The sequence below is a fragment of the Marmota flaviventris genome, chromosome 8, assembly GCF_047511675.1.
Source record: "Marmota flaviventris isolate mMarFla1 chromosome 8, mMarFla1.hap1, whole genome shotgun sequence".
Lineage (NCBI taxonomy): Eukaryota > Metazoa > Chordata > Mammalia > Rodentia > Sciuridae > Marmota > Marmota flaviventris.
Window position 1 is genome coordinate 131,934,558 of NC_092505.1, and position 14,027 is coordinate 131,948,584.

Here is a 14,027-nt window from a genome sequence, read left to right on the forward strand (position 1 = left end):
GCGGTTCTGTCCCCTCATTGTTCTGCTACTCTGTGGAAATGCCCCTCTCGCCCAACTAAAGCTGACAGGAAATGTCAGGACACCCTCTATGTATCAATTCTCTGTATAGTGCTCAAGTTCTGACTTAACTATGAGACAAGGCTGCCTTCCTCATCCTGTGGGATATGATACACATTATTGATATGACCTCGGACCCCTGTGTGGACTCCTCTTTCTGCCTGGTTCTCTCCCTCTCACACCAATGCCTTGGGCACCTTTCTTGGCATCCTCACTGGCTCTGTGCCATGGCTGTTCTCTCCTCTCCAGGTACATTTACATTGCACTCTGCAACCTTAAGACTTTTAGACTGAATTGTTCAGGAAGGCAAAGGAAAAAAGAAAGAAAGAAAGAGAGAGAGAGAGAGAGAGAGAGAGAGAAGATAAGATAAGATAAGATAAGATAGGACAAGAGAAAACAAAAATTCTAATTAAAAAGTGTCGCGACCCCTTGCCCGCAAGGAAGACGCAACTCAGGAATCTTCTTTCAGCAGTTTATTCAGGTCCCTGATATTTCTTCTTCTCTCTCTTGGATGCCCCTCCCAGCCTTAATAAAGCATCTCAAGCCCCAATGCAAAGCTGCTACGTGGAGCTTTCTCATAGGGTGATAAGGGATTACGTGCCAACTCTCCAAAAAAGGAGTTGTTTATCACAGGCCACAGTGGAAGCCGGCGCCATCTTCTAACGGCTCACCACAGTTCCCCCTTCTGTTTTATAAAACAATGCAGGCGAAAGTAGAGGTCCTATCCCACTGTGCAGAAGTGGCTGCAATGTATGGTTCAGTCCTAAGGAGGCGCCTTCCCCAGACCTGATCCCATATCAGCCGACGCCTTTTTTCGTAGGGCGGGGCGTGGACGTCAAACCCGCATGCAATAGGACATGCTTTCCTTGAGGTCCGTTGAGGGATCACTCAAGTGCAGTGCCTTGCCTCGCATCCTGCATCGTGACGACGGTGAGAAGTAGGGTAATACAGGTAGCCTGGTAATGATGACAAAATTTAAGTTGGCAACACAATCCCTAAGCCCCAGAGGAAGGTAAAGAGTCTGTAGCCGAGAAGAAAGACCAGTCCTGAAACCCATCTGCGTGCAATGGTAACAAGACCTGCAGAGTGCAAGGGCTATTCAGTACCGGGAGAGCATAAAGAAGAGGACATGCCAATCCCAGTGCAATGTGAATCTAACTTGGGGTGCAATGGCCATGCCCAGAAATCACTGTTTAAGATGTGCAAGCCAGATTTGTGGAGAAATGCCATTTTCTAAGGCCGCAAGAGCCTGTACAATCATAGCTTTCTCTTGCGCATGGCGAGCTTTAAGGCGACAGAGAAGCCACAAACAAAGTACAACACCGAAGCAACACATTGCCCCCAAAATGCCTACCCCCACCCACTCTTTGAAGAAGGAAAAAGCAGAAGATATCCAATCGGTGAATCGACCCAAAGTCACGGGATCGACACGGGTACTATTCAAAACAGCAATCTGAGTTAGTTGAGACTGGATCAAGTCTTCAGCTGCCATGGACCAATTTCCGGCCAAATATTCGCCAATGATGCAGGAGGCATTCCTGGAATCATTAAATCTGACAGAGGTTATGCATAAATGTGCACGTTGGTCAACACAACCCAAAAGCACCAAGTCAGCCAATTCTTCTACCTGAGCTTGGAGTAAATCTATTCTTTGGTTGGCAGCTAAAATCCCTGACAAAATATGTTGATTAATTGTATTTTGGGATTCAAGTATGGTGGAAGTTTGTTGAACAACTTGATTAATGGTGGCAGCAGTTTGTACTTGACTGGCCATGGCCACTCCGGCCGTAACCGCTGCAGCAGCAGACACTGCCACAGCTGTCACTATAGCTGCCGTAATTCCAAAATCTCTACGGGTTCTAATCAATTCAACAATAGGAAAGGATTCTGGATCTGCAGTAACCGGGATCGGGACAAAGGTTGGAATTTTCATAATCACTGCCATAGTCCAGGAGCCATTCCAACACTCAGACAAGTAGCAAGTAACATTAGAACAATTAAGCATCCCCTGTAATGTAACATTAGCCAAAAGAAACAGGAACGGAGATTGGAGACAGACTGCTGCGGAGGGTAATGTAGCATTAGATAATTGTGAATTATTTGCAAAAATTTTAAGCCTCCTACCTCGCTCCGAGTCTTGGGTAGTGCCAGAAACATTAAACAGCCAACTTTGGACTCCTAATATTTCCCTGGGGAAACACAAGCGCGGACTAGACTAGCCCAATCTGAGGGATACAAAATCTAGTAAGTCCCTCCACCTGAGTGAGAGTGAAAGCGGCATCTATGCCATAAGTGCGGACGGATTCTGCCAAGGTTTTAACTATCTTAAAGTCTAAAGGCTCATGATATCTTCCCCTGTTATTGTCCTGAAACACCGGGTACGCAAGTCCCATATCTGTATTAACTGTCCTCCAAACTTGCGCATGAAAAGATCTCCCGGAACCTTGGCTCCCCCCCACATACGGGGGTGGGGCAACAGGCATCATATCTTCTTCTAAATTTTCAACCTCCTCCTCCTCAGAATTCTGTTGACCAATATTAGATCCCTCCCCCTTCTTACAGTAGGCATGCGCGCCTTGTGTCTCCTTTTTCTTCTTTTTCATTTTTATCTTATGTAGTTGTTGCAACAATATATCAAGGTCCTCAGAACTCTCTGAGTCGCTTGTGTTCTCAGGCGTTCTGAATTCGGTCAAGTCTGGATAGAGCCTTCTCCTATTTTTATCTTCAGGCTCTTTTGCCTTCTCACTACTGTTACTTTTGATACTCTCTGCCACTTCACTATGTGATCCTTCAGATTTTTCCTCATGTAGTTGTTCAAGAACGGCCTGACCCTCACTCACAGCTTCTTGGCATTTACCATCTGTAAGGCAACTACGGACCATTTTCCAAAGGGGTATCACCCCACCCTCTAATATGCCCTGCTCAGAAGCAAAGTCAAGATCTTTGCCTAATTTATCCCAACTAGGTACAGTAAGGCTGCCCGAAAATGCAAACCACGGTGCAGCGATATCTATCTTCTGTAAAAATCTCTGTAAAGTACTATGTTTCACTTCCAGGCCCTTGGAACGTAACAGGCCATCTAGGGCCAGGAGAAGCGGACTTGAAGATGCGGCACCCATGACACAACAACAAAAGAAGCACAAAAAACAAAAGCGAAATGACACAACAAAAGAAACACAGAAAACAGAAGCGAAAGTACACAGTGCAGCTGCAATAAAATGTAATGCTCTCTCTTTCTTTACAGAGGAGCTGCCCCGCTTTGGTCGCGGGTCCCACTTACTAGGGACTAACCCCGCTTTGGTCGCGGATCCCACTCACCTGGGACTAACCCCGCTTTGGTCGCGGATCCCACTTACCTGGGACTAACTGGTGCACCACCCCTGACTGCTGAAAGTTCTGGTTCCCGGGTCTCAGCACCACTTGTCGCGACCCCTTGCCCGCAAGGAAGACGCAACTCAGGAATCTTCTTTCAGCAGTTTATTCAGGTCCCTGATATTTCTTCTTCTCTCTCTTGGATGCCCCTCCCAGCCTTAATAAAGCATCTCAAGCCCCAATGCAAAGCTGCTACGTGGAGCTTTCTCATAGGGTGATAAGGGATTACGTGCCAACTCTCCAAAAAAGGAGTTGTTTATCACAGGCCACAGTGAAAGCCGGCGCCATCTTCTAACGGCTCACCACAAAAAAGCAGACAGGGCTGGGGCTGTGGCTCAGTGGTATAGTGCTTGCCTAGCATGTGTGAGGCACTGGGTTCGATTCTCAGCTCCACATATAACTAAATGAAATAAAGGTCCATTAACAACTGAAAAAACAAATCAGAGACAAAACATCTGCAGAAGAAAATGCTCAGTCACTGGCTAAAATTTGTTTAGGTTTTTCATCCCAAACCTGAAGGAAACATAACCACACAGAAAACTCAAAAAACATCCAAGAGAAAATGGATCCAAATGTTTAAGCACAGGTTCAGGACTTCCTTTCCTTCTATGAATTCATAGGAACAACAGAAAAATAATATATTAATTCCAAAATCTCTAATTGTACCTAAATAGGAAGGGGATAATCAGTAGATAGAAATTATGTGAAATCTCTAAAAGAAGACATATGTGAAAAGACTGGAAGAAAGTAAGTTCTAAAAAAGGTCTTGGGCAAAAAGGAAAGAGTGGGCTACATAGGCTGTCCAAGCAGCTGGCTTTGGTTGCTGCAGGGGCTGGTTGCAATGTACTAACCAACTCTCCAGGACACCAGGCAGCTGGCAAGAGAGGGCTTGTGTCCAGGTGGCCCTCTCTTGCGAGTGTGCTGAGGAGGAGTGGCAGGGCCTTGTGTCATGTGGTAACCTTACCCAGGAGACTGATATATCACCATGAGCCTGCCCCAAACCTCCCTTGTAATCCTCAGAGTCAGGGACATGGCAGTTATCAACCAGCTATGGGGAAGTCAAAATACAAAGAGGGACTTCCAAACAAGAACCATCAAACTTTGGAAAGCAACAGCATGAAAAAAAACCATCCCTCAACCCCATAAGCAGAAACACAATGGCCAAGGGAAAGTCTTAAGAAAGGTTTAAAGAGTGAATTTAATATGCTCAGTGGACAGAGGAAAACATCTTAAGTATGAAAAAAGCAAACCATTATTTATGGACCTTAGGAAAAATGCTTGTCAAAATTAACAGATGGGATGAGTAGCAAAAAGGACATCTAAAGTGCAGATTAGTGAGTGCAATGTTTGACATGAAGAATAATCCTGGATTGCAGCACAACAGGGCAAAGAAATGAAAAGGTTAGAGAAAATAAGCAGTGATCCAGAAGTTTCTGTCATGGTTGATTGTGTGTCCCTGAGAAAGAAAGTACAGAAATGAATGGCAGCAACATTATAGCGTGAATGACTCCCAGAGCTTATAGGAACTCACTTGCCCTCAAAAGGTGAAAGAAAACAGATGGAGAGCCACAGAGGTTGCAGCACAGTGTCATTACTGAGGAATATAAAACACTCCAAAAGTTAAAGAGGAGGAGAAAGCAACAAATTACCAAGTAGGGAATAAGTTTCAGATTGATGTCTGCTCTCAGCAGCAACATGGGATCCAAGGAGAGAGTGAAGCAACACCCTCATGCTCTGAAAGAAAATATATTTAAACATCGAGTGATATGCTATCTCAAATGCCATTCAAGCACAAAAGCAGAGTAGAAGGCATTTTTATTAATTTAGAGACTTCTTTATTAATTCACAGTTTGGTCCGTAACTGTCAGCTCCTTCAGGGGTCACTTGGGTGGCAGAGAGCCTGCCTTGTCTGAGGTCAAAGCCCTTCCATATGCCAATTACAGTGATTAATCCAGGTGAACAGAGACCTGGGAATTGAACTCTGGTTGGAGCAATTCTGCTGGGTCATTTCATCCTCATAGCTTCGTATGGTACCTGCTAAGCTTAGTAAGGGAATATGATGAACAATCATACAGCCATTGATTTGATGAAATGCATCAATTCCTCGAAAACCAAAAACTACCAAACACTTGTCCAAGATGAAACAAATAACCTGAGTTATACTACAGCCATTAAAAAAACTGAATTTAAGCTGAGCATGGTGGCATATCTGATACCAAGACCAGACGAATATAGTGTTACAATAGAAAATTATGGACCAGTGTGCCTCATGAACGTAGAAGCAAACAAAACAAAACAAAACGAACAACAAATTATCATCAGATCCAACTTTGCAACATATCCGAAAGTATCTCTCTCACACACCCCATGAATGGGGAATTATTTCAGATATACAGTGGGGTATGATGATCTAGACCCTTATCCCTGGGGAATCTCATTCCCTGGTTGCACTTCTTAGACCATGACTACCATATGGGTTCATCTAACATTATAATTGAGGGTAAGGCACCAAGAGATTGTCCAGTGACTCACTCAAAGGGTATTATCTGCCCCCATAGTATAGCCCACCCCATCCTAATAATCAGGGTTATTATTCTTGCTAATATGGTGACTCTTTTTAGTACTAGCACATTTCTTGGCAAAAGGCGGCTGATGTGAACAGGTCATAATCATAGCTTTAATGCTCTCTCTCTGGCAGAGATGCTAGTCAAAGATGAAGGAAATCTAGAAAGGGTGGTAGATGATGGGGGTGGGGGGAGAAAGGAGTGTGAATAATGGCCCCAAGGTCAATGTAGTAGTGGAGACTTCAGTGTATCTCTCTGAGATAAGATGTCTCTCTGGAATCTTGAAGAAGCTATTTTGAAGTGGTGAGAACTTACTACAGGAAGCAGGTAGATCTGAGTGGCATAAAGGGATGGGTCACAGAAGATATGTGGATGTAGTGGATCCTTGCTGAATAGTGGGTGATGCATCCCACAAGTGTTGGGAATACTGGCTGCTCTTGGGTCACTGCTCTCTCTTCCTGAGAATTGCCTTTGGCCACAGGGAAAAGAGTTGATCAGTTGTGTCTTCTCCTCAGGAGAATACTGCAGCCAGTGTCTGGCTTGTGATTAGTGAGGGTTGACTTATGTCCCCACAAAAAGATATGTTGAAGTCCTAATTCCCAGTACCTAAGAATGTGACCACTACAGTTTGGATCTGGAATGTCCCCTGAAGGCCTAACACAAAGGTGTACTCCCCAACTTGGCACTACTGGGAGGTAGTGAAAAGTATAGGGGTGGGGGCAGTGAAAGGTTTTTGGGGGGATTGTGGAACCCTAGTCTCTTTCTCTCTTTTTTCCTCAGCTGTAAAGTGGGACTAATGTCACTCCATTGTTATTCCCATGAACAGTGGAGTCTGGTGATGAGGGCCTTGCCTCTGAAGCCAGACAGATGAAGGCTCTAAACTTATGCAGGTCTCACAGGGTCTAGCCAACACTTTCATCTTCAAATGTATGCTTCCAGAAACTTCCCTGTCCCACACATTTTGTCCCCACTATTTCCCCCATCCTCTGTCTTCCTCACCCACTCACCCCACTAACTTCACACCAACATGCTCCCCAGCCTCAAATGGCCTCCTTTCCTTCCCTGCTTTCTCCTTATAGATCCACACAGGCTTTTCCCTTATGCACCCTGTAAATTCCAAATGCATGTCTCAGTGACCCCTTGGACTGTGATTTTGAGGGGAAATAATGTCCAGGTGGGTCTTTAGAGGTTGGGTAGAGGTGGGTCTGTTGAGCTACCGGTCATCCATCCAATTGTGACCTTGATGCCCTCCAAGACAGAGAAAGACAGAAAAGCACTTGAACCCATTTGTATGTAAATAAGTGCTTATATTTGGGTCATCTTTTTCTTTTTTTTTTAATTAAAAATTTTTAAATTCTAATTTGTTATATATGACAGCAGAATGCAATTCAATTCATATTACACAAATAAAGCACAATTTTTCATGTCTCTGCACACAAAGTAGAGTCATACCATTCGTGTTTTCATACATGTAGTTAGGGTAATGATGTCCATCTCATTCCACTGTCTTTCCTACCCCATGCTCCCTCACCTCCCCAGCCTCCCTTTTGCCCTATCTAAAGTTTGTCTATTCCTCCCATGCTTCCCGCCCGCCATCCCCATTATGAATCAGCATACTTATATCAGAGAAGACTTTCGGCATTTGGTTTTTTGGGATTAGCTTACTTGACTTAGCATTATATTCTCCAACTCCATCCATTTACCTGCAAATGCCATGATTTTATTCTCTTTTAAGGCTGAATAATATTCTATTGTGTATATATAACACATTTTCTTTATCCATTCATCTACTGAAGGGCATCTCGGTTGGATTCACAGTTTAGCTATTGTGAATTGTGCATCAATGTGGCTATGTCCCTGTAGTGTGCTATTTTTAAGTCCTTTGGGTATAAACCAAGGAGTGGGATAGCTGGGTCAAATGGTGGTTCCACTCCCAGCTTTCCAAGGAATCTCCATACTGCTTTTCATATTGGTTGCACCAATTTGCAGTCCCAACAGCAACATATGAGTGTGCCTTTTCCCCACATCCTTACCAACACTTATTGTTGTTTGTCTTCATAATAGCTGCCATTCTGACTGGAGTGAGATGAAATCTTAGAGTAGTTTTGATTTGCATTTCTCTAATTGCTAGAGATGTTGAATATTTTTCATATATTTATTTATTGATTGTATATCCTCTTCTGAGAAGTGTCTGTTCAGGTCCTTGGCCAATTTACTGATTGGGTTATTTGTTTTTTTCAGTGTTAAGATTTTTTTTTTTATTGGTTGTTCAAAACATTACAAAGCTCTTGACATATCATATTTCATACATTTGATTCAGTGTTAAGATTTTTGAGTTCTTTATATACCCTAGAGATTAGTGCTCTATCTGATGTGTGTGTGGTAAAAATTTGCTTCCAAAATGTAGGCTCTCTATTCACCTCACAGATTGTTTCTTTTGCTGAGAAGAAACTTTTTAGTTTGAATCCATCCCACTTATTGATTCTTGATTTTAATTCTTGTGCTATAGGAGTTTTATTAAGGAAGTCAGGGCCTAATCTGACATGTTAGAGATTTGGGTCTACTTTTTCTTCTAATAGGCACAGTGTCTCTGTTTTAATTCCTAGGTCCTGATTCACTTTGTGTTGAGTTTTGTGAATGGTGAGAGATAGGGGTTTAATTTTATTTTGTTGCATATGGATTTCTAGTTTTCCCAGCACCATTTGTTGAAGAGACTATCTTTTCTCCAATATATATGTTTTGGTGCCTTTGTCTAATATAAGATAACTGAACTTATGTGGGTTTTTCTATGTGTCCTATATTCTGCACATGTCTATTTTGGTGCCAATACCATGCTGTTTTTGTTACTATAGCTCTGTAGTAGGTTTAAGGTCTGGCATATTGATGCCACCTGCTTCACTCTTCTTGGTAATCATCTTTTTCTTCATCTTGATTTACTAATTACTAGGTCTTGTGTGCACCCTTCTATATTGCTATCTAGAGAACAAACTCATTCTAATTGTTATTTAGTATACCACTGTTTCAATCAACTGAAACCCACTTAATGAACATCAGCCAGGTGATAATGAATATCATCTATGCTTTTGTGTCAATCAGTATTTGGAGTGTTTTTATTTTTAATTTTTGAGATACTGGGAATTGAACCCCAGGACCTTGTGACATCCCCAGCCTTTTTCAAATTTTATTTTTATTTTAAGACAGGGTATTATTATGTTGCCTGAGCTGGCCTCAAACTTGCCATTCCACTGCCTCACACTCCCAAGTTGATGGGATTATAGGCAAGTGCGGCTCCATCTTGGAGTGTTATTTTTGTAGATATTTGGCTTGGGGTGTTATTTTTGTAGATATTTGGCAGAACAGGACAGGTCTTCTAGGCTTCCCTTAGAATGGCTCAACTGTTGGAAGCCATGCTAGTGCCTGCGTCATAGGTGCCCTTATGACATCACCATAAACACAGCCTTTTCTCTACTCCCCCCACCCCCACTCTTTCACTGGAGCTTTGGCTGGAGGGCAGACCGGAGGGTGATGGAACCATCTAGCCCACAACTATGGGTAATTTAGTAGAGTACAGACCTGTGGGGGTTTGACCATCCATTCCCTGGTTAGGGACATTAATTGTTTTTTTTTTGGTGGGGCCGGGGGAGTACTGAGGATTGAACTCAGGGCCACTCAACCACTGAACCACAGCGCCCCATTTTGTATTTTATTTAGAGATAGGATCTCACTGAGTTGCTTAGCGCCTTGCTTTTTGCTGAGGCTGGAATTGAACTCATGATCTTCCTGCCTCAGCCTCCTGAGCCACTGGGATTATAGGTATGCAACATCGCACCCAGCACATTCATTGATTTTTTTTTTTTTTTTATAATGTTAGACCAACCATGCAAAGAAAAGACCACCGGACTCCAATTGAAATCAAATTAAAGCAAGCTTATAATTTCAACCGGCAGGGCTACCTCTCTCAACAAAAACTGTGGGAACAAAAGCAGCCCCACAGCTTTCCAGGAGTGCAGCTTTATAGCCCAGAAAGTTACACAAAGGGGGTTTGAGAACTTACAGATAAAAAAAATCTGATGAACATAACACAAAGGCTAGTTTATATTTTTGCTGGCCCCAACATCAGAATTTATGAAGGTTGTATTTATAAAGGTCATTAGAGCCTCAGAGAGGGTTGTTATCCGGCCAGGGAAGGCCAAGGTTTATGAGGCATCACTAAATTTCAGAGAGGGTTGTTATCTGGTCTAGGAAAGCCAGTTATGGGTGAGTTCAAGGCACAGGCAGGCATTCCAAGCAAGTTTAAAAATCGCAGTAATTTATAGTAAAGCTGAAATTAGCTTTTCATGCCTTTGTGGTGATGGCGCCCAATCTTAAGAGGGAATTAGGCTGGGCTTATCATATAATACTTTTATTTTTTAAATTGCTTTTATTTTTTAAATTCATGACAGAGTGTATCACAATTCTTATTACACATATAGAACACAATTTTTCATATCTCTGAATATAAAGTATGTTCACATCAATTCATGTCTTCATACATGTACTTTGGATAATGATGTCCATCACATTCCACCATCATTGCTAACCATTCATTGATCTTTAACAGATGGATCCATCCAAACTTTCTGAGAGGGCAGGGTAAGTTTCCTGTAGTTTATTTGAGAGGGTATCCCTCTTCGTGTCTGGAGTCCTGGGAAAGGCGCGGAAGTTGGGGTTGTGGTTGATTTGGCACTGGTGATAGGAGAGCACCTTTTACCTTATCCTGTGTTTCCCCCCTGAACTCCAGTGTAGAAAGACAGCAACCCATTTTAAATTATCATCGAAGATGATGATGATGAAATCACATTGATAGAACAGAACTTGAGGAAGCAGAGGAGAGAAGAGGGAACCAATTCCACACGCAGTCTCCTCACCCACTACCCCGCTGCCTCTATACCATGTTCACTACCTCCCTTGGTCCCCAACTCCTAAGGTAGCTAGGTCTAGGTTTTGCTGTGGACATCTCTGACCTTCAAAGTCCAGTGGCATGACTCAAAGACCATGGCAATGTTATTTATTGTCCAAAGAGATGTTTCACTGAGAGGGACACTTGCCATCATTATGCCAAGACACCAGGCATAAACCCAGGCCATCCCAGGTAAACTAGGGTAAATGGCTGCTGTACACAGAGCTGGGATGAACAGAGATTGTCTCCTCCTCCTCTTATTCTTTTCTCCATTTCACCCTTAAGCAGAGAGAGTTGGGTCTGGCTGAGATAAGAAGCAGGGAGTGGTGGCAAGGAGTGTAAACCCAGGCCACATAGAATTGGGAGCTGTCATGGGGCTATGTTTAGGAATGCAAGGGCCAAGGTGTGGGAAGCCAGGTTTTAAAATGTGTGTGTTAGTGTGGATGAATGTTTGTTTGCACCCATGTATATGTTAACACATGTTGAACCTGTCAATAACATGGTGAGGTGGAGGAATCTTTGACTACTTTGGTGAGGCAGAGGGGACACAACAGTTTGTGGTTAAACAGCTCAATGGCTAACCTGCGGATAGGCCAGAACTCTGGGGGTCCAGCTACAGTGAGGGAGTCTATCCTATTCCCTCTATTAAAATATCATTGTTGGAGACCATGGTGGTTGTCAGAGGCAGGGTGCAGGGCAAGCAAAGGCAGGTGGGAAGGATCTGAAAAGAAGGTCATGGATTCCAGATAAGCTGTCCTGTCCAGATGAAACGAAGCTCTTTTACCTCTAAATCATGAAATTCTTGCTCTAGACTGGCCAACTAAATGAGGAAAACTGGGTGAAATAGCTAGAGCAGGCATACCCCAATTTTACAAACAGTGACATTTAGACTCAGAGGTCAATGTGATGCTTCCATGTCCATCAGCCAGAAACTAGCAGAAACAGGACACCTACCTGGTCTCTTGGGTCTAGCTGTGGCCATGCCCAGTGCTCCTGAAATCTTAAGGAAGGGGCCATTGTTGATACACATGGGTGCTCCTGGCACACGCTGAGTTTCCCTAAGTGTCCTAAACATTCTCTGCGTTCTCTTGCCAGGCTCCGAGGACGACACCGAGGATGAGAAGGTCATCATAAGCATAGAGGATACTGCTGCTGTGTTCATCCAGGCCTGGTGGCGAGGCACGTTGGTGCGACGCACACTGCTGCATGCTTCCCTCAGGGCGTGGACCATCCAATTATGGTGGAGGCAGATACGGGTGAAGCTCATGGAAAATAGGCGGCGTAATGCGCTGGATTTCTATGCGCGGAAAGAGTGGGCAGTCGTCATGCTGCAGGCGTGGGTCCGAATGTGGCGCATCCGCACACGATACTGTCGATTGCTAAATGCTGTCCGCATCATCCAGGTTTATTGGCGTTGGCATAGTTGTCATACCCGTGGTTTTATTCAGGGAGACTATGATCTCAAAGAAAACCAATTGAATATTCAACTTGAAATCTCTCTGGGTTCACAGGTCTGTAAGGTGCAACAACACATACCCCTTCCATTAAAAGAATGATCAGGTCTGCTCTATCTGCGTTCCCAGCTGTCTTTTTATTTGACATATTTCCAGGAGGTCATCGTTGGAGCTTATGATGGCAGATACTGTAGGCAACTCACAAATCAGCTTTGGGGAATCAGAAGGGGTAATCTGGTTACAAGTGAATAACCCTTTGCAGAGCCTGGGTGTTGAATGAACAGGACCAGTGATGGATTAGCCTTGTCTGCCGCAGGTGTGACCCAAGCAGATCAATGCTAGGGAGACTATGTAAATAGTGCTCCTTGTGGCCCCTTGGAATTCTGCATCATTCTTGGCTCTTTTTTGGGGTACTGTTTTCTAAGACTTATTTTAAGAATTATGGTAAAACATAAAGTTTACCATTTCAACTGTTTTAAAATGTACAGTTCAGTTACTTAAGTTCAATCACATTGTGTAATCATTACCACCATTCATCTCCAGAACTTTTTGGGTTTCGCAAAACTGAAACTTTGTACCCATTAAACACCAATTCCTCATCCTTCCAGCCCCTCGCAACCACTATTCTATTTTCTTTTTTTGGTGGGGCATACTAAGGATTGAACTCAGGGGCACTCGAACACTCTGCCACATCCCCAGTCCTATTTTGTATTTTATTTAGAGACAGGATCTAACTGAGTTGCTTAGTGCCTCCCTTTGCTGAGACTGGCTTTGAACTCGTGATCTTCCTGTCTCAGCCTTCCGAGTCTCTGGGATCACAGGCATGTTCCACCACCACATCCAGGTCCACCATTTTATTTTGTCCCTAAATTTGACTAATCTAACTGACTAATCTAGATCACTCATAAGAGTAGAATCATCCAAATTGACTGCTTGCTTCACTTACTGTAATGTCTTCAAGGTTCATCCATGTTGTAGCATGATTTTTCCTTTTAAGGATGCATAATATTCCTCTGAATGCATACACCACTTATTATTAGCTATTCATTTGTCAATTGATATTTGTGTTACTTCCACTTTTTTCCTATTTGAATAGTGCTACTATAAACATGGGTATACCAATATTGCTTCAAGTTCCTGCTTTTGGTTGGGCATGGTGGTGCATGTCTGTAATCCCAGCTACTTGGCAAGGATGAAGCAGGAGTATCACAAGTTCCAAGCCAGCCTGGACAACTTAGCAAGATTCTGTCTCAAAATAAAATACAGAAGGGCTAGGGATGTAACTCAGTGATAGAGCACTTGCCAGAATGGGCAAGGCCCCAGGTTCAATCCTCAGTACCAAAAAAAAAAAAAAAAAAAAAAAAAAAAAATCCCACTTTCAATTCCTTTGGATAGATACCCAGAAGTGGAATTGCTGCTGGATCATATGGTAATCCTATTATGATTTTTTTTTTGAGGAACTGCTGTGCTGTTTTCTATAGCTGCTGCATCATTGTGTGCTCCCCTCAACAGTACACAAGATTTCCAATTTCTCCATATCCTCATCCACACTTGTCTCTGCTTTCTCCATATAGTCCTCCAAATGGTTTCTTGTTGTGTGTGTGTGTGTGTGTGTGTGTGTGTTAACAACTTGGCATCACT

At 43.2% G+C, this 14,027-nt stretch overlaps 1 protein-coding gene across 1 annotated transcript; it reads left to right on the top strand.

Annotated features, from left to right (window-relative positions):
- The first annotated feature begins 10,246 nt into the window (after window positions 1–10,246).
- On the top strand, window positions 10,247–12,488 carry Iqcf5 (IQ motif containing F5). The gene is made up of 2 exons (XM_027933890.2): window positions 10,247–10,250; window positions 12,028–12,488. The coding sequence occupies exons 1-2, from the start codon at window positions 10,247–10,249 to the stop codon at window positions 12,486–12,488; spliced, it is 465 nt and encodes a 154-aa protein (XP_027789691.2).
- The last annotated feature ends 1,539 nt before the right edge of the window (window positions 12,489–14,027 follow it).